At 32.4% G+C, this 26,145-nt stretch overlaps 1 protein-coding gene across 2 annotated transcripts in view; it reads left to right on the top strand.

Moving 5' to 3' along the window:
* LOC118198470 (serine/threonine-protein phosphatase 2A 56 kDa regulatory subunit gamma isoform-like) overlaps window positions 1-26,145 on the top strand; it is a 130,035-nt gene that overhangs the window by 37,343 nt on the left and 66,547 nt on the right. For both annotated transcript variants that reach the window (XM_085825491.1, XM_085825492.1), the window contains exons 2-3: window positions 9,233-9,401; window positions 13,638-13,837. In XM_085825491.1, coding sequence (XP_085681617.1) covers window positions 9,233-9,401; window positions 13,638-13,837 — 369 coding nt within the window. The remainder of the gene's footprint in view (window positions 1-9,232; window positions 9,402-13,637; window positions 13,838-26,145) is intronic.

Here is a 26,145-nt window from a genome sequence, read left to right as displayed (position 1 = left end):
GAAAAAAATTCAAATTCATGTGAAGAAAATGAAAGTGATGATGACTCCGGCAGTGTTCTAACAATTGCTGGACCTTCTCATCGCAATAATGATGATAATTTATCAGATAAAAAAGAAAAATAAAAAATTCTAAGAAAAGACAAATGCACTCTAGGAAATGCAAAGAAGAAATCAGCAGTAACATTCAAAGTTGGAAATAATAAAGTTGGCAAAGATGGGACAGTTTGGAATGTCATACAATTAGGAACAGATCATAAAGGAAGAAAATGAAAGCAAAATATTTTGAAGGAAGTTGGGGGTCCAACACCACATGCTAAGCGCAATATTATATACGACAGTCCGTTAAGTGCCTGGTGACTTTTCATAGATGAATGGAAATTGAAGCATATAACAAAATGCACTAAAGATGAAGCTCATTGGCAGATTCATGAAAATGAATGGAATATAACAGTAGAAGAAATGAATGCTTTTATAGCAATTTAAATGCATGTGGTATATACAGTACAAAGTCAGAAATCCAGATGTCCATTATTCGGAATGATCTAAAATCCAAACCTCAAAACCACCAACAAAGTTTTTCTCGTAGGCTTTACGCATGCGCATTTCATTCCCCCCTCCATGCATAATAAAACATCTGGAGAGTCCTGAATCTTAATTTCACTCCGACACTAAATAAAATACCTTGTTATTGAAGAAACAATCATTTTAGCATAAATTTGTACCATCAGTAATTTGGCTCCACTGCTGCGTATGTGCTTGGCACACATCTCAAACTGAAATATTTCACATAGATACATCGCTGGTCTGGTGAATCATTATTTATTATACTTTCCTTTCATCACGCATGTTTATCGAAACATGACAACTTGAGTAATGACTCATGTAGCAATGCCTAAACAATTTTTTTTTATGTTAGTAATTGAATAATAAAGGTGTATGATAACATTTTATGTTGACATTACACTTGGCGATGATTACAGATTTAAGTTAAATGCACTATAAAAGGATGACTAGGAAAAATTTACCAAAAATTTCTTTCCATATGCTAAAAATAGATTTTGTTGATGATACTCATAGACCCAAAGATTACATTTAGGGCTATTTGAATTAAAAATAACTGATTTGTTATTCACATAAACCCAGAACCAGCGCCAGGGCTTGTATGGCCGCATGGAGTCGCAGAATTTAGGACCCACAGAGACTGGATCAGGCAGTAAGATATCTAGCGCCAGCCCTCAATAGGGCTTAAGTATTTATTTATTCAGAACTTAAGCATTTGCAAGAAATAGACATACGTATGATAAATAACTAAATTATAACAATTCAGGCTTAATTGTCTCAGTGCGCAATATAAAATTTAATGGAACCTGTCATTAGTCGCCAAGCTCCATGATGCATAGCCAAATATGTATAGTGAAGGATAGCTAAATTTGATGATGATAGCCGCGAATTTGAAAGGTATTTGGATATCGCAACAAAGGTGAAATTTTCCAATTAACTGATTTTGTAAAGAAATATGGATAAGCGGTAATAAATGAAGATGATATAAAAAAAGTTTTTCGTTGTGGTGACAATGCTTCTCAATCATCAATCAATTAATTAAAGGCGAAATCTGTAGTATGGTTCTAGATCCAGAAAATGCCACTACCGACAGTGAAGACAGTGACAGAAAAGTTACTGAAAACAAAAAAATTACAATTGACAAGTTAGTCCGAATTCTCGACACAGCAGTTACGGGACTTCAACAATGTAACTGAACAAGGGATTATCTCTGTCTACAGAATTAAAGAGAAAGTATTAGCACAAAAAAACGAGGCAAACAACTTACGTTGAAAGAAATGTTTAATAAGGTAAAAAAATATATTAAGCTTTTTTTTTTGTAAATTTTGATATCCTTTAGATCATAAATACTTCATTATTTGGATATCGCAAAACAAAGGTGAAATTTTCCAATTAACGGATTTTGTAAAGAAATGTGAAGAAGTGGTAATAAATGAAGATGATATAAAAGAAGTTTTTCATTGTGATGATAATGCTTCTCAATCATCAATCAAATAATGAAAGGTGAAATCTGTAGTATGGTTCTATATCCAGAAAATACCACTACCAATAGTGAAGATAGTGACAGAGAAGTAACTGAAAACGAAAAAATTTCAATTGACAAGTTGGAATTCTTGACACAGAAGTTACAGGACTTCAACAATGTGACTGAACAAGGAATTATGTCTTACAGAATTAAAAAGAAGTTTTTTCTTTTTTTTGGTAAATTTTGATACCCTTTAGATCATAAATACTTCATTATTTCATAAATCACGATTTCATTTTTTAATTGTATAATTTCTGCATGTTAAAATTTTAAATCTATGTGATCTGTAAGTTATTTAGCAGATACTATGTAACAACAAATTATTAAATTCTCAGTGACTCGATTCAAGTAATTTTCTATAAAACCGGGCCTTCTGATGGCCGATTGTATAAGCCCAAAGAATTTGATCTTTTGACCTGGACCCAAATCATGGCATATTCCTGGCTGCATAAGAATTTTTGTGGATTTCTCTTTGTTGAGTACAAATGTGAGGCAGGTTTCCTTACAGAATCCTCCACGAAAACATTACACTCTTTAGGCAGATAACCTTAGTATTTTTCATTGTTTACAGTTAAAATGAAATGAGCTTGGTGGTGCGACATAAAAGTACGACAGTCCTCTATACACATATATCGTTCCGAGGAAATATGCGCAGAGAAAGTATGACATAAAAATAGGCAACGAATGCATTTGAAGTGTTTATTTTATATTATTTTTTATTTATTTATTATTATTATTATTATTATTTTGAAGGAAAATAAAATGCAAGCGATATTTTGCTTCTAGAAATACTTTCCAAACTGTGATAAATCGTAGTGCAGAATGTCACCTAAAACAAATTAGCTTGAATAATTTTATCATCAAGAAAAAAAAATATGAGAAGTCATAAACAAAATTTCTTTCTTATTTTTTATGTAATGAAATAAAGAAATTCATAATTATTTATTTTTCCACCTGCGTAAAATGGTAGTTTCCTCGGAATGTCATCCACGAAGGCATCCTTCCTTATAGGCAGGTAGCCTTCATTGCTTTGCAGTATTTAAATAACTGAATCGAGCCTGATTTTGATCCTACCAAGGGCGTTTTGAGTTTACCTCTTTCATGGCTTTAAGTACCTAATGGATTCTACATATTATTATCAATGAATTCCTCTCAGCAAGTTATTCAAAAATATATTAACAACTCAGGTTTTTCGAGAATTTTTTTCCTATCTGAATACTGAGTAAAACACATTAATTATGCAATTTACTGTGAATCGAAAACTCTTATTCATTAGTTTTGACTAAGAGATGGAAATTGAAAGAAATGTGATTCTTTTCTAATGCTTAAATGTGAGCTTGGTTTAATATGGGAGAAGAAAGATACTAGGATGCAGAAGTAATGAAAATTTGATTAATTGCTTAGGAATAAACTGCAGTTCTAGCTTCATTATTCGTTCACATTATGTTAGTTCTAATTATTTAACTCATAGTGAATCACTTGGCTTAAAAAATTAGTTAACGCATTTCAAGTACCAGACAAGGCATTTTTTGTGCTCTTCAAGCATAAAATAATTAAATGTATTTTAAAAATTGAGTTTGTAATGAAACTTTACTGATTAGGATGCTTGTAATTAAATTCGAGATAAGAATATAGTTTGAAGTAAAGTTATATCCTTTCTTAAAAAAATATTTCTTTTGTTCACCTATTAAAAATTATCCATTAGCAGCATGTGTGTTTTTTGAAAATATCCGTAAATGCAACATAAATACAAGGCAGATTTCCTTAGGTAATTATTTACAAAGATATTTTCCCACTTAGGTGGAAAACGTTTTGCTAAATTAACCAAAAACTAAATTTACAAAAGTGATTTTATGAGAAAACAGAAGGAGGACTCTACATTGGGCTAATAACTAGCAAGTTGCTAATCAGTGGAAAATAATGGTAATCTTGGATGAAATGAAAACAAGAACGATATTAATGAAAATTCTTCAATAAAGTATCTGCACATATTGCAAATTAAAAATAAAAAAGTGTTTTTTTGTTTTGTACATTTATATGTGAAACTATCTGAGAAAAAACTTCATTTTATCCTGTAAGATTCGAAAATGTTTTCAGCTTTCATTATTTATCACGAACAACATGGATCCATTTAAGGTTGCTTAAAATATTATTTGTGCTTAGCGTTTCACCAGGATTTTGATTTTGCAGTTCCCAGTTTTTATCAAATAACATAAAATTAGCATATTATGAAAAACCAACATTTTTATTTATCTTAATTTAAACAACAAAGGTATTGGAATTTTTATTAATTTTCAAAAAAGTACTTAGTAAAAAGATGGATTTCGAATTTGAAATGTTTTTGCTATTTTGTTAGTAAATTAATTAATATAATGTAGTATACTAGTTAGTGAGCTATGTTTTCATTGGAACCAATCATTTAAGGACATGGTGGAAATTACTTTTGTTCTTTTTTAAGTTCCTCTATGCATTATAATATTAACCATTTGAGCAAAATTTACGTTATACAATAAAATAAGTACTGTAACACAACAACGATAAAGAGTATTCTTACATAACAGCCCCAATTAAAATTAATAACTAAAAACAACAAACACTGACACATTTCCCTATTATGTAGTAAAGTAAGCTTTAAAATATTTTGGAAGAACTGGTCAGAAATTATGTGAAAGAAAGTGAATTCTGTTTTCATTTAAAAAAATTTTCTTATAAAGTGTCAGTTTATTTTAACCAGTAATAACAACTTGATATTGTTTCAAATTAAAAATAATGAATGCATTATCATCCATATTTCGAAATGGGCTTATTTATTTATGCTATTATAACTACAAGAAATAACTGTGGATGGAACATTTCCACAGCAACATAATTTTGATCTGCTATGCAAGTTTATTTATGTGTTTAATTTTTTAACAAATATTGAATCAAATCGTATTGTCAAATGTAAAAAAAAAAGTATTAATAAAATTTGTAAAGGCTTATCTTTGAATTTAAGTTCGAACTCAGTGTATTTAAAACAAGAGACTACTACAGGACTTTGCAGGAATCTGCTAGCAGTGTAAGAACGCTTTGTTAGAAGGAAACAACTGATTAAAAACATGTGTTCAAATTATTCCATCTGTTGAGAAAAGGTTCGACTTTTGTATGCGTATGTTTCAAAGTTTGTTTTTCTGTTCCTTAAGTATGGCAATCTGCAGAGGTGTTAATTACGCTTTTGCGACAAATCTGAACTGCTGAATCTTCTGAAATGTGAATAGAATGTACTTACAATGATATTACTGGATGATCTCAAAGCCATCTGCTATTCTGAATCATTTTGTACTTTTATTTAGAAATACAGGTTATAAGTACATGATTTTTACACATCAAAAGTTATTCTTTTCTAATTACTGTTATATAATATAAATGCAAAATCATTTAATATTTATTTATTCTTTCACATAACATGTCAGAACAAATTTCTCTTATGTCATCTGTTTATGGCTGAAGTTGCTATGTGTATTTCTTTAATTTATGCTATCGAAGTTAAAAATACAGCCATCAATAAAAAAATATAAAAATTCTGCATATGTGAAAATAAAATTATGGTAAAATACGTGAAATCCCTCTCCAATACAAGAGATTAAATTTAAAAAATCATGTTTGGGCTAAAATATTAATTTCTTGCAAAATCTTTTCCAATATAAGTGAAATTTTCTATAGAGGGACAAGCTTTTTTTTACTGCTTAAACCTATGGATCTTAGATCCTTTCCCAGATTTTATTAATCAGGTCTTGCTGACCAAGGATACGTTGATAAAGAAATTTTAGAAAGGGTTAGCTTTTACTATTTCTATAATTCTGGATATTTATAAAAATTTGACTACTACAAATTTTATTAAGAATCACCTTATGATTCGAAAAGGAGCTTCAGAACACTCACAAAGTTATTTAAATTAAGAAGAAACTGTATTTGATATGCTTAAGTTAAAATAAAATATCATTGCAACTGTTTAAACAACATTCAGTCTAAGAATGCGACTTATTTAGAGAATTCTATGCATTTCAAATAAAAAATAGCATAGATCATTCTTCTTTATTCTACACGACTACTGCACCATTTGCCAACAACATGCATTCAAAAACAATAAAAATAAATAGAAATTTCAACGTTTTCAGATTTTAAATTACGTCCAAAGAGGCTTTTTTTTTAACGTTTTATGAGTTACCTTTATTTTTTAAATATCATGTTCTATATACTCAAACCATAAAATTCAGTTCAAGAGCAATATCCCAAAATAATTTTAAAAATGGGCATATCCTTCAGAATTTCCGATACAGAGTCTCGTGAGCTAGAGATAAAAATTTTTTTTTTTTTTTTTTTTTTTTTAATACAGTGTTCCCATTGTTCACTTTTAAATTGTTCAGTTTTTTAACTAAAAATTCGTTGAAGTGTTACAAAATATGAAATCGATAATAAAACAAATTTCAAATTCAAATTAGGTGTTCCACATGCCCATATTCTATTCTATGGAAGTTTACGTTATTTCAAATTTTGTTGGCTCTAGGTACCATTGTTTTATCACAATGCGAGACAATGCAGATTTTTCATTATTTAATTCCTTAAATATAATACAGGGCAATAATATTTGGGGGCAGCAATTTGAAAAGTGATTTGCCGTTTATAGTTTTCAACACAAAATGCAAAAACGAAATTAATTAGTCCTTTAGGGCAAATTGCCCCTTAGGACTAAAAATAAAATAAGCAAACATAAAGAAGTAAACTTTCGTGCTTCTTTTCTTAGTGTTCCGTTTTATTTATTTTGTTTACTGATTTTTCCCCCTTTTTTCCAATTGAAATTTTTTACTTTTAGAAAAATTGTAGGTTATATTTCGGACACTCTGTTGTTATGCTGTAGGTTGGTTATTTTAATTATTTATGTAACAAAATACAGAAATTTTAACTCACGTTTGCCTTTCTGCTTTCAATTACATTGCATTGAACATTGCGTTGATTACAATTATGTGAAGCATAAGTACGTAAGAAAATCCAACTCATTGAATTTTTTCCTAATAAAAATCACATTCAAATCAATGTACATTAAAAGATGTTGGATATTTAAAATGCATTTGAACAGAAATTCATCAAACCAGTACAATCGATGAATTTTTTTTTTAAATAATAAATAATTCACCGTTATATTTACTATCAAATTAGATTCTGCTTCATAAAGCCATTCAAAAATACGCTTATTATAACTTAATGTTGATGCCTAATTTTTATTTGAATTACTGCTTAAATAATCTTTGTAATTTGGCTTAATTATATGCAATACTATTTGTTTTGCATGGATAATTACAAGCTTTAACTTGCCGGTTTTAATTACGCATCTATAAATACGTAAGTAAATTTGTTTAAATATTTTCAAATGCTGTTTTTTAATTGAATTCATGAGCATTTCACACATTTCTGAACATTTAGTTTAACAACTAAAGGATATTTTATGAAAATGTTATATGTTTAAAGAGAGTACTGGAAAAACATGCTTACATGCTACTTATTTATTTAGCGAAGAATGTCCACATTTATTTGTTGTTTATAAACCAGTGTATGTTGAAGCATTTTCTTTGTGATTAAACATAGCGGTCTAAAACGAAAAAGAGCAAACCTCTTAGGTTACTACTGAGAGTTGTTATTTAGAGATCTGCAGTGTTCCAGAAATAAGCGGGGGGGCCACTGAGACATCTGCAGGCTGCATTAAGGCGGTCATTGCCACTGACCACCTAGAACCGTCAGTAACGCTTTTGAACACTTTTCCATTGATCGCCAAGAAGTGTCCGTAACGCTTTTGACATAGGTCTTCTTGAACACCTAAATCTAGTCATAATGCGCAGAGGTTTAAATAATATACTCTGTTTTTCTAACGAAATAAGAAAAATTATGTTTTATTATGTTTAAAAGACATATTAATTTACTTAAGGAAAGAAAATTTTAAATAATACGATTTTCTAAAAATTTACATAATTTTCATTAATTTATATAAAATATTTAGTGTAAATTCTAAGAAATATTGATTGTTACATAAAAATAAATGTTTTAGTTAACTAAAGTAATCACTTGTGCATATATTTTGGAGTTTTCTGTCTAGGGTCAAATTGACCCGCATTATAGTTCTAGGTATATCGAAAGTCCCGCGGTTCTAGTGTTAATGGAGATTGAATTAATTGTAAATACAAGCTGTCCAAATTTTAATCTTTGAAGTTGGTCGTTTCAGCCTCCTTTTGAGTTGGAGATGTTTTAATAATTGGAATGATAACTTCCAGTCTCGCAAGAACCAAATTAGCTAGTATTGGTTTCCCTGTAACTTCAGCTGGACTCTGCAGTAGTGGATTATGGTGCTAGTTTTGACTGAATCATATTTTGATCTACAAACTAATTTCTGAAAATTCTTTGTCTGAAGAATGACTGGAGTTTGTTATCGTATCAACATCTGTGAAATGCACGTATGTGGCAATAGTAACCTGATGGTTTGAGCAAGATTTATCATCAATAACTGCAGTGGTATCCACAGTTTCCTTCATCTCATTGTGATTATAAATGCAATGCAAAGATCACATCCCTGCTGAAGATGTTCACACATTTCATGTGGTTATTTATTTTGATGCTGGTTTTAGGAATAAATTCAATTAATGTGGATTGCTTTGCTGGACAGCACATAGAATTCAAAGCGAAATTGTCATTGAGATCACACAAATATAGGTATTAAAAGAACACATGTGATGGGTAACTAGACAAACAGTTTATGGAATAATTTGGGATCATACTTCAAGCTTCTTGATAATTTTCTGTAAATTTATCTAAATACTTTGATTACTATTTTATTGTCTGAAGTGCAATATGAAATTCGCTGAATGTTAATAAGGATTTTGCTTATTATTTACAAATTTGATGAAAATTACTGATTTAGCTTTTAAAAATATTTCTGTTCTTATATTAAATGTATACTATTTTTCATTGCAGGCATTGTCTTTTCATATCTTGATTGTCATTCTTATATTCGTTATCCTTCATATACCATACTTCATATATTGTATGTATATATATTATTAAAAAAAAACTTAGGGTAATAATTTGCTAATTTCAATATGCATTTTTTTCCCCTTTTAGTTTTCCCCTGTAGCTGGTGATGCTAAAAATGCTAATGTTCCACCACCCACTCAGTTAACTAAAATCAAGTACAGCGGTCCTCCATATATTAAAAAAGATAAACGACAAACTTCTTCAAGGTTTAATGTCTCAAAAAACAGGGAACTTCAAAAACTGCCTCTTCTTAAAGGTTGGTGAAGTTTTGTTTAACTCTTTGAAGTTTTATTAATAATTGTAATTTTTTATATAAACTGAAAAAGAAGTATTGTTGCTTTAAAAATTCTGTAATAATTTTAGACATTTTTTTAATGTAGAAATATTAATAGAAATGTGTAGGCATAAAATTTTATATTCAAATTATTAAAGTGTTATTAAGTTAATAATTGATTAGCAAACTATGCTAAAAATAAGTGCTTACTCTTTAATAATTTAAGCAAAAGTTACACACCACTTTTTTATTGTTCTCCCATTTTATTTTTAAATAATCATATATATGCACTGTTTCAGTTAAAAAACTTTAAACATAAACTATATGCATTTTGTTTTCATTTGTGAAGAAAATATCCAGGACGAAAAGCTTTGTTGCTAATTTACATAGCATGAGATCTTGTAGCTCCGCACAGTATATCAGTGGAATAAAATGAGCCTTTAAAAACTTTTAAAATCTGATAAAACTTAAAAACCTGATAATATTCATGATCCTGATTGATATGAAACCTGATGCCTGATATTTGATTTTTATCTTGCGTTAAACAAAATAGCAAACACTCAGACTCTGGAAAGGAAATGAATTAAAATTTGAACACGACATGCCTGTTTGTGTGCAGAATGAAAGTAAATTACAAGAGATGCTGGAAATGAGTTCCTCTAATTCATGAACAGTAGCTAATAAAAATAAAACACTGCAATGTGTTATTGAACAGCTGATGCAAAAATCAAGCTGAAATATACACAACTTTTTCATTTTTTGGTGATATGATTGAAAATGTGTTTTGCATTATTTTTAATATGCCTAATGCAGATAGAATCTGGATATTTTTAGTTTGTGTAATTATTTGACTTACGTCACTAATTATGTTTTAGTCCAAAGGGGCAATTTGCCCTGAAGGACTATTAATTTCGCTTTGGCATTTTGTGTGGAAAACTTTAAAAGTTTGTATCACTTTTCAAATCGTTGCCACCATATATTATTGCCCTGTCTTATGTTTAAACCGTCTTAATTTATAACTTTTTTTTTAAGCCCAAAGAGCATTAGCTTAGAAGGGCTATTAATTTCATTTTGGCATTTTGCATTCAGAACTTTAAATGTCGGTTCACTTTTCAAACTGTTGCCAACAAACATTACAGCTCTGAATTATATTTAAAGAAAATAAAGAATGAAGAATCTGCATAAATGTATGTATGTTTCTCGCATTGTGATAAAATAGTGGTACTCTAAAACCATCAAAATTTGAATAATGTAAATGTTCCGTAGAATATGGGCATGTGGAAGCCCTACTTTGAATTTGAAATTTGTTTTATTATCGATTTCAGATTTTGTAACACTTAACAAATTTTACATTAGAAAACTAAACGATTTCAAAGCAAGCAATGGCAACACTATACCAAAAAAAAATTTTTTTCTCCAGCGTGCGAGATTCTGTAACGGAAATTCTAAAGATGTGCTCATTTTAAAATTAGTTTGCGATGTTGCTGTTGAACTGAATTTTATAATTTGAGTACGTAGAACATATTTAATAAGTAAAGGTAACACACAAAATGTTAAAAAAACGCCTCTTTGGACATAATTTAAAATCTTAAATCTTTCAGATCCCCCCCCCAATTTCTGCATCAGTAAATGGTTTATATATTTGCTTAGCATGTAGCAAATTCCATGTGATGCTCTTGTTACCACTTTATCACGTGATTACTACCAACATTATATTTTCTTGTTTCTGCAAAGATTGCTAGAAAGTTAATTTTTCACTTGTTAAAGGCTTGTGTGAGGAAAGTATCACCAAATGATTTGTGTTTAGTAATATGTTGAAGACAATGTTTGTATTTTATCTTTTTTTTTTTTTTTTTTTTTTTTTAAATCTCAGTAACTAGCAACAGTATCTGACTGATTTGGAAAGAGGATATGCTGAATGCTGAGAAGAAAATAAGAAGGAAGGCAGAAAAAATACTTTGACAATGCCAAAAATCCTTTTAGAAGAAGTGCAGAATATTAGGTACCTGTTGGTTATAGGAACCATGAAGCCAAGTTTCCTAACACGTAGAAACAATGCCAGATTCTTGTTGTGCAGATTACTGGCTACTGATAATTCATATATTAATGCTTATTATAAAAAATCGGCAACTTTCGAATTTAGTGCCATTTCATTCCTGTTATAATGTTGTCTAAGTTTTCCTGCAATTTTGTGACAATGATGGAAATCTAGAATTTTCCAATGAAGGAAGATGATGCTATAAGTTTCTTCTAAGAGAAAGACATTTTATCACAAAACCATTTTTGCCGAGACGGTTACGCAATGTAGTTACAAGTAGGTGAAAAGTGCCGGCAGAGGTATAAATATTGTTGTTTGCCGGTGTACTGTTGATCTTTGCATTGAGAATTGGTTCAGGGGATCTAGCATTCCATTTACAGAAGCCTTGCACTTTATTTACAGTTGGCCCAAGGGTCTTACTTCTGTGTCGTAGTACCAATGTCAGGATGGACTTGAATGTTCAGCCCAGAAACTACTGTAGATTGGAACAATTATATGCTGAAAATTTGCTTCCAGTTCCTGCAAAAGTAATCGACAAAGAAGACTGGGGGAATAGAGAAGATAATCGAATTTGACAAAAGTCTGTTCTTGAGGCGGAAAAGGAATTGCAGCTGATTACTTACCAAGCAATGGATGTTTGGTGGCATTTCCAGGGAAACAAAGGAATGCTTTCTCATAACGTTGCCTGATCATAAAACAAGTACATTTTTTCAGAAATTGTTGCACACATAGAAGATGGCTCGACAATATTTTCAGATTCCTGGTGTGGCTACAAATCTGGAGAATTACAAAAAGCCACCTTTAAACATTTGAAAGTGAACCATTGATATAACTTCGTGGATCTGACAATCAAGGCACATGTGCAGACCATAAAAGGGCTGTAGGGATCCACGAATTTGCAGAACAAGTAGCACAGAGGAACTGTGAGGCATCACTTGGACTCGTATCTCGCAGAATTTATGTGGCAAAATGAAGTCGGTGGGATAAATTTGGTGAAATTTTATTGGTAGTAGTTAGGTTATGGCCACCACAAATTTTGATGGAGAAAATTTTTTTTTTTTTTTTTTTTTTTTTTTGTAAGTAATGTTGATCTAACTTCAGTATACATTAAAGTTTTATGACAAAGTTTGTATCAAATTTATGTTGTTATTCCTGGTAACAGACCAGAATATTTAAGGTAAAACTAATTATACCCATTATAATTCAAATATATTTCAAATGAATTAAATGTATGATCGTATTGTATAAAATTACTAATGTTCATGTTGGCAATAACCAGGAAAAGCAGCCTCCAGCACATGCTCCCCATAACCAATAAGTACTGAATATTGTTAGAAAAAGACATAATAAATTTAAAACATCAATGCATTGTACAACTGTTGTGAAACAAAGTTTATCTTTCTTAAATGATGTAGTTTGATAGTTTTTTAAAGGATTTTAATATTTCCTTTTTAAAACTGCCTAATTTTTTAAATGATTTAATTATGATTGTAATTAGTAGCAAATGCATAACATTATTCACTTAGACACACACAATTTGATAACTAGTTAATAATATTTGGTAAGGGAAATTGTGCAGCATATTTATGGAAAATCAGGAGCATCAGAAGTTGAATTCAATGAGAACCTTGCTAAAACAAACAAATAAATAAATATATACATAGATAAATAAAAAGATTGTTTTAATTAGTAATCAATAAATAAAAATTATCTCTTCACTCCCTGCAGAATATATTTTACCCATCTGCTTTTCAAATGTAAATGAGCTTTTCTGTTTGTAATTTTAAATACTGTGTCTCTTTTCTCTTAAGAAATGACCATTCAAGAATAAGTAATATGATTTAGATGTTAACACAGAATAATAATTGCATTATAAAAATAGCTAAGTTAATTAAACCATTCTTTTTATTCAATTTCCTGTGTTTTGTTATGAAACATTACAGTAATTCTTATTAGGAATGATTTAATGCATTAATTTCTTTATGGAATTAGCAGTTTTTTAAGTAAATTAAATGTTTAAGATGTTCTTAGTTATTTCATTGTATTTTGTAGAAAATTAACAAATTTATTTTTTTGCTCATGCGTAATATGGTAACTTATTCATTATGTTTGGTTATGGAAACTGAATTCCAGTTGAGACATTGCACTAACAGTTAAATCATTAATTTTGCCTCTTTTAGATGCACAACCAAATGAATGGGAAGACCTATTCATCCAAAAATTGCGGCAATGTTGTGTTTTGTTTGATTTTGCGACGGATCCCCTCAGTGACTTGAAATACAAGGAAGTCAAGCGTGCGGCTTTAAATGAGATGTTAGATTACATATTCACTCAGCGAGGAGTGATAACTGAAGCCATATATCCTGAAATAGTGCATATGGTATGCATTTTTAAAATTCTGTATAATTTATGCTTTTTATATTTCATGTGCAGTAAAACCTAGCTTAAATTTGCTTAATTCAAATGATGTAGTGAACAAACTTTGAATCAGGAAAACAGACTGTCAGTGATCTCTTTTTTCAATTTCTTGTTATTCAAAGTAATAACATATATGACTTAAACAAGTTATCTAAGTATTTAACATGCAAACGTAAAATTTGTTTCCAGGAGAAAACTTCTAAATACCCATGCATTATTTGATCAATTATCCAGTTTAAATTTTTGCTGTATCTCTAAAAGTGAGGAAATTGTATTAAAAAAAGGGGGGGAGTATCAAAGATTTAAATAATTAGTAAAATTTGTACATTTCAAGCAAATTTTTATTATTCTGTGAAGAAATTCATGAGGAAAATATCACTGATGTTGATAGTATTTCTGAAACGAGAAATGTGTTATTATTAATTAGTTGTAATAGGGTTTTTAATTGGATGTTTATAAATTCCACTTGGAGTTCTTATATTTTATCTCATTGCAGAAAATTTTGGTACAGAACATGGGATTAGATTGTTTGAATGATTATTTAGATTATGTCAAAGCATTTGAGGGCTATCTGCCTGGTGAGGGATAGCTTTGTAAAGAACTTTCTAAAGGAACCTGTCTTATATCCAAATTATACATGAATTAACCATGAAATATATATTTTATTAACCATGAAAACTTGTATGCACCCAGCCCAACTTGGGTCGAACTGAACGAGTGTTAAATGATTTTAGTACTTGGCTACTAATGGGCACCTTTGCAGATGGATTTTGGTGAAAGACCCTGAAGTGGGTAATTGTGGCCAGCCAGGGAGTGGGCAGTATGAAGGAGATTAGCTGCGTTCATGGGACTGAAACCATCATTTCTATGATGGTCCGTTCAGCACGACAGAGACTTATAATGATACTGTCAAGCCTGACATAGGCTGTGTAATCACTAGATTTTTTTTTTTTTTTTTTAATTACCTTCTGGAGAGAAGAGATGGACGTTTTAACTTTGTGTAGGCTGCTTTGATGGTCTAGGTCAGGGTGTCTTTCTCTATCCAGTTTGTTATATTTTAAAATATGTGAAAAGGCAAAATAAATAAATTTTGTGTTGTAATTTGATTTTGACATGAAATATTAAAAATAAGTGTAATTTTACCATAGCAACTAATTAAATTTACTCAGTTATAACAACATTGGATTCTGTGTTATTACAGTTGTAAATTCTTGACAGCTACTATATTTTCATTTTTATGCAGGTGTTTATCCGAAATTTTTTTAATCAAGGTGGTGATGTGCAGTTCTTCAGTATTCTTTGGTTCAGTCATTTTGATGAGAATCATGAATGTTTAGTAGCAGCATTTCAAGATCGAGAAAGATTTATTTGGGCTTCAATTTGTATTGTTTCTTTTAAGTCTACTTGAATATACGTCTTATGTAATTATTCCCATCAGTAATTGGCTTATTGGCCATGCTGAGACATAGTTTTTAGGACAGCATTCTAATTGAATCTGTCTCTCTCTATATACAGTCAAAAGTCGTTAATCCAGACTCGTCAGGACTTTGGCGATTCCGGATTATCGATTTTTCCGGATTATAGATCATCAGTTTAAATCTTGTAAGATGTCATGCAGAAATTCTAAAATTAAAAATATGAAACCGTAATTTATGAAATAAAGAATAATTATGATCTAAAGGGTATCAAAATTTACAAAAAAAAAAAAAAAAAAAAAAAAAGCTTAATATTTATTTGTTTACTTTATTGAACATTTCTTTCAATGTAAGTTGTTTAAGTTGCTTCATTTTATGTGATAATACTTTCTCTTTAATTCTATAAACAGACATAATTTCTTGTTCAGTTACAAAGTTCCGCTGTTCAAGGCCCGTTAATTGCTGTGCCGAGAATACCGACTAACTTGTCAATCGAAATTTTTTAGATTTCATTAACCTCTCTGTCACCTTCTTCATGTCTTTATCCATTTTTTACAGCAATTCCACTTTTTGTTTGATGGACATCGAAACATACTTTCGTTTTGTAGATCCTTTGGGAGCTCCAGCATCGGAAATTCTATTTGACATAATCGAAAGTTCAAGTTTACTTTTTTAAAATTGCTCTTACAGTCTACAAAAAATAATAAGCCGCATCCAATTCGAAGATTAAGGAACAACGCAATCATTAACATTAACTGAAATAGATAATTAGATAGTTTTAGCCTATACCGTCCGTTATACATTAAATGCGCACACGAAAACGTATTCTGCGCTTGCGCACACGCATATGCACAGTCGTAAAGGTCTTACGCGCACACGTAAACGCCTATGCGCATGTGTCAACGCGGCGCATGCGCAGAAAGTTTCTAGCTTTGAGGTCAGGATTATAGATCATTCCGGACTATGGGTGTCCGAATTAATGACTTTTGACTGTATACACTGGTGAAATGAATTAGGAGAATTCTCATATTTGATCCACAATCTCCAGAACTAGTTGACAGATTTTAATAAAATTTGCTGTAGACATAGGTTGATATAATACAAACAAAATAAACATTCAACAGTTATAATAGACACATATGTTCGTGTGTAACACTCATGAGAGTCTGATGGTCTGAAACAGCGGTTGCAGAAGACACAAAAGAAATGGGTTAATAGGGGGTATGGTCCCCTCTTACAGGCTTAAGGTGCATTCAGACGTGGGCGTAAAGCACATAGAGGCATAGTCATAAGGGCATAAAATACGGGAGACCCGTTCACACCTGCGAAAACGAGGTGTAAGCCATGGCCAATGAGAGAAGCTAAATTTGCACGTGCGTGTCCGAATTAATGACTTTTGACTGTATACACTGGTGAAATGAATTAGGAGAATTCTCATATTTGATCCACAATCTCCAGAACTAGTTGACAGATTTTAATAAAATTTGCTGTAGACATAGGTTGATATAATACAAACAAAATAAACATTCAACAGTTATAATAGACACATATGTTCGTGTGTAACACTCATGAGAGTCTGATGGTCTGAAACAGCGGTTGCAGAAGACACAAAAGAAATGGGTTAATAGGGGGTATGGTCCCCTCTTACAGGCTTAAGGTGCGTTCAGATGTGGGCGTAAAGCACATAGAGGCATAGTCATAAGGGCATAAAATACGGGAGACCCGTTCACACCTGCGAAAACGAGGTGTAAGCCATGGCCAATGAGAGAAGCTAAATTTGCACGTGCGTGGAATGTCTACAACTTTCCCACGCTGTTCTCCCGCTCGATTGATTTCCCACGTTCGCTCTGCTTGTTTTTTTCGTTGTGTCATGGCTTTTTCAGCTCGCCACAAAGTTTTACCGGCTCAACAGAATGATCTTTTATCTGCCCTTCTCATTAGCCAAGAGGCAACGGAAGAAGGTAAAAAAAGAAAAATAACAAAATGGTCTAGAGATATTTTTTTGAAAGACCAATACTTGGTTGGCACATATCTTTCTGTACAAAGCAGTATGGAATATTTCTGCATTGTACTGTAGTACTCTCTATACTATAAACATGCACATGCCTATTTATATACTACATAAAACCATCTTCAATTTTTATATATAATTTCTCTTAGGAGAAATACGATATTCTAAATGTGCCTAATTTAAAAAAAAATCTTGAGGATAACTAACAGATAGCCTGTATATAATATTTTTCTATTTTGCAGGTGTGAAAGCAGTTAAGCTAAAAACAGTACTTACCATACATTATTATTATTATTATTATTATTATTATTATTTTCAATCAAAAGCAACATGTTTCTGTGACAGTGAAACGTGTGCTTAGCACTCCTCATTCACTGTCCCTGTCGATCACTATAGTAGTTTGCTGCACTACCAGTATCAATTATCACTAGTTCTAGTATCCCACAACTGGTCACAGTGACCAGCAAACACAACTAGTACAATACTAGGAAACGTTCACCCAATAATGTATTTTATGCTCAATCATTAAATACATTTTGCTGTCTTGCCAGCTGTTTGTATACATCTGTTTTTAATAATTTGCATGTATAAGCCGCACCCCTGAATTTAATTTCACGATATGCTGTCATTTCTATTTACGACCAAATCTCAAAAATAATTTCACATTGACAAATTTTAGGTACCCAAGTCTTCAAATATATCAAAATTATAAACATTCATACCTTATCCAGGAATTTCTACCAGAGAAATAGCATGAATTTAATGATCAAAACTCCGTTCAAATGATAGTAATAAAGAGTGGATAATAATAACAAATACTATTCATTAAATTATAGTCCATGTTATGAATTATGTGTGCTATTTAGTTTCATTAAAAGTAAATTCCTTTCATGGAGAACGTAATTAAAAAACAGAACAGACAAAACTGGACCTTAACAGGAGACAAAACTGTCTGGACTGTTGACTGCTATTTTAAGGATATTTCAGTACATCTTTCCTTTCTTGGAATTCATAAGAGCATTTTTCTCAAAAGATTAATCTTTTATTACTTATACAAAGCTTACACCATTGAATTGACTGTTGTGACTATTCTTAAATATGAAAATAATTTTTTTTAAGTAATATTTTTACTGTTAAAAAAAACAGCAGATTCTTGATATTGATTTGATGTTTTAGTAAAATTAATTCATGAAGTTTATTTGGAAAGAAAATCAGCATTTGAAGCAAATACCAATACAATATTTCCAGCTTTTTTAATAAATTTATTCTTAAATACAAAAATAATTAAACAGGAAAAAAAATTGCAGTAATAATTTAAAAAATTATAGACAGAAAGAAAGTAATAATTTACACAGAAAAAATAAAATTTTTGCAAGCATGCTTTTTTTAAAGAATTTTCATAATAAAATGAAAAATATTGGAAGGGATCAATCATCTACAGGATCATACACAGCATGCATAATCCTGAGCTTAACTTTCGCTTTACGAGTTTCATCCGTATTTTTCAATATAAATTGAAAAACTCATTAAAAAATGCATTAAAAACTCATTAAAAATGCATGTCACATGTCATCATCGTAGATTTCTTGCGAGATCAACTCTTTATTTCGTTCGGATACGATGTGTTCCACATTAAAAAAAACGGCGCCTTCGATGTGACTGCGAAATCGTCTTAAGAAAGCCGCTTCGTTTTAGCTTCGCTCTGATTGGTCGACGCTTATCCCAAACTCAGCGTAAAGTTGAAACCTTGGAACCTTGTGCCACGAGCCCCAAACCAGATTCTGTGACGTAGCAGTGACTGATTGCCTTGGCAACGGAGCTCAGCTTTAACCACTTATGTCCTTTACGCCCTCGTCTGAACGGGGCCTTACAGGCCTCGCAGCGTGATGCCATACTGGAAATAAGGCAATTTATCAGTGCTTGTGTCAATTGGTCCCACTCATTCATCAACACTGTTCTCAGTTCCTGGATGGTTCTCAGAGGGGGTTGCGAGTTGCAATTTCCTTCCCCAGTCATGCTCTGTAGGGCTGAGGTCTGAAGACCTGGCTGGCCAATCCATCCGGCGAATATCCTCACTCTCGAGAAATTCGTAGATCAGAAGAACTCTATGTGGCCTCGCCTTATCGTCCTGTAAGATGAATTCGGAGGCCCACTGGACCCCAGAAAAGTCGAACATAGGGCTCCAAGACCACATCACTATACCTAACACCAGTCTCAGAGACTCTGTCAAAGATATTGAGAGATCTGCTCAGACCATTACACCGCCACCTTCATATTTGTTGATTTCGCTGATATTGGAGGGTAGGTAGCGGGTCCCTAGCTCTCCATATGAAAGCGCGGCGAGAATCGATGTTTAGGCTAAAACTGGACTTGTCGGTGCACAGAACAGTCACCCATTGCTCCGTACTGCAATCACTATGCTGCTTGCAACCATGCTAATCGAACTCTAGTGTCCATAGATGTGAGCGGTACGCAAACAGCCGGTCTTCTAGCAAACAACCCTCTTTCATTCAGTCTTTTGGAAACAGTCATCCTTGTTACACAGGTTCCTATGGCTGCATTCAGGTCCTGAGATAGCTGAGAAGCTATAGCCCCTCTGTTACACGCCTCACTAAAATGGGCAAATAGCCATCTTCTCTGGCCGCCGTGGCTCTTGGATGACCTTGCCCAGGCTTTCTCTTGATGGATCCAGTATCCTGGAACTGTTTCGATAGGTTACACACAACACTGAGTGTTAAATTAAACTCTCTGCATATCTGGACTTGCGAATAGCCTGCCTCTAGCCTCCCCACAATTTGCCACCTCATTCCATCATCTAAACATTGGTGGTTACTCATTTTTACTGTTCAGATGTGAATTTAACTGATTACTGCAAGATATCACCAAGAAATTCGCCGAGTGCTAGTGAACGTAATTCGTCTTACCCTCCACACGCTTATAAAACCTGTTTTTCTGCTGGCTCCGCCTACACACGTGTACGCTTACGTATTTCCCATACAAGATTTGCATATTTGTCTAGACGTAGTGGTTTTCCCTTCAGTTCAGTTCTTTTCATGCAATTCGATAAAATATGCAAATTCTCTTAATTTATTTCGCCAGTATATATATATATATATGTTTAGTGAATTTTAGTTGAAATTGTCATGTGAAATGCCGTTAAAGCACTTCTAAATTTTTTATTAAATGGTCTGGAGATGTGTAAATAAATAAAAAAGTTGCAATTTTTTGGTGAAGGTTATGTTATTATTTTGCAAAATAAATAATGAATCAAAATTAAATCATCTATAATAATGTAAAGCACCATATAACCACAGAGAAGACATCAAACACTGTGATTTACTACATTGGGATTAAAATGCATACATATATTCTCTAAGCTGGGTTATAAAAGTTATTAGATTACAAAATTTAATGATATTGCTCAAAATGTAAATCTGGGTTTAGAGCATCCACAAACACAGCTCCACCTGTGATCTAAGGAGTTCAGTATATTATTACAGATTTTGTATATATGTAAATAACTTAAGTAGAAATATGTGTAAATTAGTATCTCTTGTGTAATAAAGCATGAAAGGCCTCAAGAGCACAAAGCATCACCAGGAAAACAAGATTACAGGGGTAAGTCCATCTCACATTGAGTTAAATGGCTATCTCACCAATTAAGCAAGATAATGCCAAGCTGGCAATGGTTTTGGTAGTTAAATTTTATTAACACTTGTGGCCTAAAGTTGTCAAACTTGGCGACCATTTTGAAACAGTTTATGCTTATCCTGAAACTGAAGATACTGGAAATTTCTTGGCGGCTGAGGGAAAACTATATAAGACCTGAGAGAGAATCAATTTCCAGTTTAGCTGAGAGTCATGAGATGTCTTTGTATAAGCTTATGTGTTTGAGGCTTTTTTTATTACCTTTTGTTCAGGTTCTTACTAGTTTAAAGTGGTAACTATGGATTATACTCTGTCATATTGAAAAGAGCTGTACAGTACTTTTGTGTGAAAAGTTCCAGAACTGTAAAATAACAGAGGCCCATGGACATACTCCAGGAGTTTGCCATGTATGTTAAAAGGCTGTCTCATATTGCCTTTCCAAACTGCGCAACTGAAACAAGAGAAATCCTCTCCCGGTAGTACTTTGTTGATGGCATCTGGGATTATGATATACTGAGAGCACTGTGAATGGCGGATGTCAAGTATCTGTATAGCGCTTTAGTGTACACCATGAATTCCGAGGCAGCCCATAGAGCAACTTGTACAGAATGCTATCTTATCAGAGCTGCTCACTTCCAGAAGCCAGGGAATTTTGTGATAAATGATTGTGTTCATTTATGAATATTTTTTTAACATGAATAAATATATGTTTCAAACCTTCAAAAAAGTGTGTTTCTTGAACAGATGTTAATTATTGTGCATGAAAAATAAGACATTCCCTGAAAGTAAGCCTTGGTGTGTTCTGCAGAAGAAATTAATATAAGACTAAGTCTCGTTTTTGGAAACATCTCTCTCATCGACCTCTCGAGGGCCTTCATCCCGGTCTGATTTACAAACGTAAATGACAAGACGAAAATCATTAGAAAGATGAAGTGTTTCCAGCATGTACTCCAGTGGCCTGCGTTAAATGAACCACTAATCCTGCATTCTCTTATGTATTCTGGGAGCCTAGCATCATAGTTATTGCAGAATGCTGAACTAAGCGATCCAGAAAGGAGTGCTGCAAAGTGTGCCATTCAAGAATCCAAATTGTTTTCTCTGACACATCTTCTGACATTAAGTCAAAATTAGTTTGGTACAGCATGAAATTGATGCAGTGGACCATTCACCAATCAAGCAACATCCAAGATGTCTACCAATTGCCAAACAGGAAGAAGTAGGGAAACTTTGAAAGCAGAGGCAAGAAAGTGACATTATTGAGCCTTCAGCAGTCTTCTCCCATTATCGTGCTCAGAAAGGTTAATTGTTTAACTAGATTTTCCATTGATTATTGGCAGCTAAATGATGTCATGAAGAAAGAGAGCTACCCTCTTTCTTGAATTGATGACATTCTGAACACACGTTTTAGACGCAAGTGATTTTCCTTGCATGTTTAACATGTACAACAATCCTTAAGTGCCCGCATTTTGACAAACCATATATTCTCGTTATGGGTGTAAGCAGTGAATGCTGGGACTGTTTTGTCACAAGAAATAAATGGTCAAAACATGTCATAGCATACTAGAGCAAGTGTCTATCTAAACCATAGATGAATTACTGTGCCACCAGGAAAGAGTTGTTCTCAGTATTTAAAGTGATAGAATATTTCCACCATTATCTCTATGGGAGAAAACTCCTGCTCCACACAGATTATATATCAGTGATCTGGCCGTTCAGTTTCAAGAATTTTGAAGGCGAAATGCCAGATAGATACAGAGACTCCAGAAGTATGAAATCATTATTTATCACAAGAAAGGCTCATGACACAGATATGTACATTCCATGTCTAGAAGACCCTACCTAGAAATCTACCAATATCATTCCGCAGACAAAGTGAAATATGAGCTGGTTTATCTAGTCACACATCAAGTTACGGCTTCAACATCATCTAACCCAGACCCATGGAGGGATGAAGAAGTCAGAAAAGACCAGTTGGAAGACAGTGACATTAACTTCACAACTGACCTAATGATGTCTTCAGTTAAGAAATGTACCTGCGAGGACATTTCCTTTTATAAATCCATAACGAAATAATATTGGGCTTTCTGTGACTAATTCCATATTAGAAATGGGTCTTGTACAGAAAGTTTGAATTGGATGATTAAAAGGCATTCAAATGGCAGCTGATACATCCAAGGTCCCAGACATCCTTAAAGAACTACATAGCAGTCTGATAAAAGGCGCCACCTCATGATAATGAGGCCTTTGCATAGATTTCAAAAGTGTTCCTACTGGATTAAAGCAAGGGCTGACGTGCAAAAGTGGTACCGATTGCATGCGATTCATATGCAGGCCAAAAAGGACTGAAGAAATGCAGCTGAGAGATTACAATAGGATCACCTTTGATATTCTGGGATTCCCATGAGCTGGTATGGCACCAAAAACATCCTCATTGTCATTGAATACTTAAAAGCCTGAAGTGTATCCTTTCCCTGATCAAGAGGTTATGATGGTAGCAGAAGTGCACAGCATTGAATTTCAAGGTTCAGAGTATGTCTTGAGTTACATTCCGATCAGCCATTTGAAAGCTTGCTAAGCAGTATGCAACCATCTTAAAGCTGCTAACATTAGTGCCATGTCCATTAGTTGCCCATTGCATACACTTGATGTATAAAGTTCAGTATGTGGGTTCCGCATGAGCTGACTCAAGAAGATAAGAACAGACGTGTATGGTTGATAAACTTGATGTATAAAGTTCAGTATGTGGGTTCCGCATGAGCTGACTCAAGAAGATAAGAACAGACGTGTATGGTCCTGCACTGATCTACTCGAATATCAATGCAAGGACAAAATTCTGAACTGGATCATCATTTGTGATGAAAACTAGATTTACTTCATCAACATAGGCAGGAAAGGGGGTTGATCTGTGCCTGGTGAGCTCGTCTGCAGGATTGCAAATTGAAATTTGACTAGTAAAACTATCATGTGGTGGGATTGCCATGGTATTATCCGCAAAGAATATCTGGAAAAAGTTAAAACCCTTGCCGGTTAGGTATACAGTGAGATGCTAGTCCGTGCTGATGCTGCTATCAAGGGCATATGACAAACTGAGTTCCAGCACAAAAAGGTAATGTTCCATGAAGGTAATACAAGATCACATATGTCTGCATTTACCAGCAGGACACTGTATGGACACAAATAGGATCTTTTGCCACACCCACCTCTAACTTGATTAAGACCATTTTTTGGCAGAAAACTTTAGTTACAACCAGGTAGTATGTTCATTGACATTTAGTTATGAGCACACTTTTACTGAGTAATTGTGGAGGTGGGAGGAGTAATATTTTTCTGTGGCCATCTAAATAATAAGTGAAGCCCCAAATATATATTTGTTTGGAATAAGATATTACTAATACTGGTTTTCTTTTGTTAGCATAATGGTGAGAAGAGAGAAAGAATTTCATTCAAAAGAAATTAAGTTAGCATAATAAATTATGTTCTTCCTTAACTCATTTTGTCCAGTGTATTATTTTTTGCAAGCTATTATTATTATAGCTTTTTTACCAAAATTAAATTTTGAGTTTTCAATTACTTCAAAATATGTTTTAATTCTGGATCGTTAGCAGAATCTCCAAAGCAAAAGCATTTGGGTGCTTGCCTTCTGCAGCAGTCTGGCTGCAAGAAAATGTTGGTATGATTCAGATTTAAGAAGATGCAATTTCAGAATTAGACTAAACAGCAGCTTTGTTTTTGACATAGATTTTGAATAGTATAGAAAGCAAAATTTTCCATAGTATATAATTTGTGAAAATGTACTAATAAATAAGGATAATATTATGGAAGATTGCCGTTGCAGTGACAATGACGTAATGAGTAATCAACTAGTGACATATGGAGAAACTAGTTGAATACTCATTATGTCACTAGATACAGTGAAAGCAGTAACAGTATGGTTTTAAATCCAGAAAATATTGCTACAAAAAAAAGTGACATAGATATTTTAGAATGAAAAATTTTTGATTGACAATTTAATGAAAATTTGAAATTGAAATTTTGATGAAAAATTTTGATTTTAAGATTATTATCAAGATATGGAGTGTTTCATCAAGTTCTGCACCTTCATACACCATTAAGTTTAAATTCATTATTTTTTGGCAGTGGATATCAAGCAATTTTAGTTTCTGCATTGTGGTGTTATTTCCTTCAAATAAGTAGGAAGGTAAATGAAAGAAATTCTTCATCCTTTAAGAGGTCTTTAAAAGATTTTCAAAGAGAGATAAAGAATATTACCAAAGAAATTGTATGTAGTTCAGATGCATGGCTAAAGTGATCTTGACTAATCTACTATGCAAGTAATCATATTCGTGAGTATAATAAGAGGTAATCATATTGATGAGCCTCAGTAAAGGATTTTATAAATTAAAATGTTATGAAGCATTAAATGACAATCATATTGATGAGCATCAATAAACATTTTAAAGTTAAAATGTTTTGCAGCATTAAATATGATCCTTGATTTTGTTTTGAAGGGTTACCGTGTATTCATTTTGATTATTACAACGACAGCATACATTCCGTGCTATTTTCACTGTATATGGCATTTTAAAGCATCAGAAAACTAGTAACTTTAAATGGCTTCAAAAGATGTACATTATATGTGTCTTTAGCTTGTGTTAGTAAAATAACAATTATTTATGTTTGGCATTAATATTTATAAGGCAACTTGTAATTTTCCATTAGTGAAGCACCTGCATGTGTACTAAATGGCAGAAGCCTAAAAAAAGAGCTAATTAGTTCATTTTATGTTTGATTCAAGGCAGTGGACTCTATAGATAACCATCCAGTTCTTCCTAATTCAGTGTAAGTATGGCCCAGCATCCATGGAAAGTCTTCCAGGAAGTTAATCTTCAGTGTAGGTAGTTAGCCCATATATTATGCTTTGTTGTGAGTAATTAATCCAATCTAATCTCTCAGAGTCACATCTCAGCTCAATTGTGCATTTAGTCTAGCATTAATAAGTACTCTGATTGTCTCCTCTCATATTGTTTTTGACAGACTTTCTTTTGTCAGTGATGAATTATCTTTCTGATAGCTTCAGAGGTAAACCACAGTCAAATAAGTTACGAAAACTATTTTATTTATATTATTTAAGGATAATTTTGTTAGTTAATTTTGCAATGTGTCATAAGCATAGCACTTAATAGTATGTTTATATTT

Source organism: Stegodyphus dumicola, chromosome 10 (genome assembly GCF_044657685.1).
Source record: "Stegodyphus dumicola isolate Sdum_Otavi_A_Nest chromosome 10, ASM4465768v1".
NCBI classification, from domain to species: Eukaryota; Metazoa; Arthropoda; class Arachnida; order Araneae; family Eresidae; genus Stegodyphus; species Stegodyphus dumicola.
This window is presented reverse-complemented; position numbering and strand designations above follow the sequence as displayed.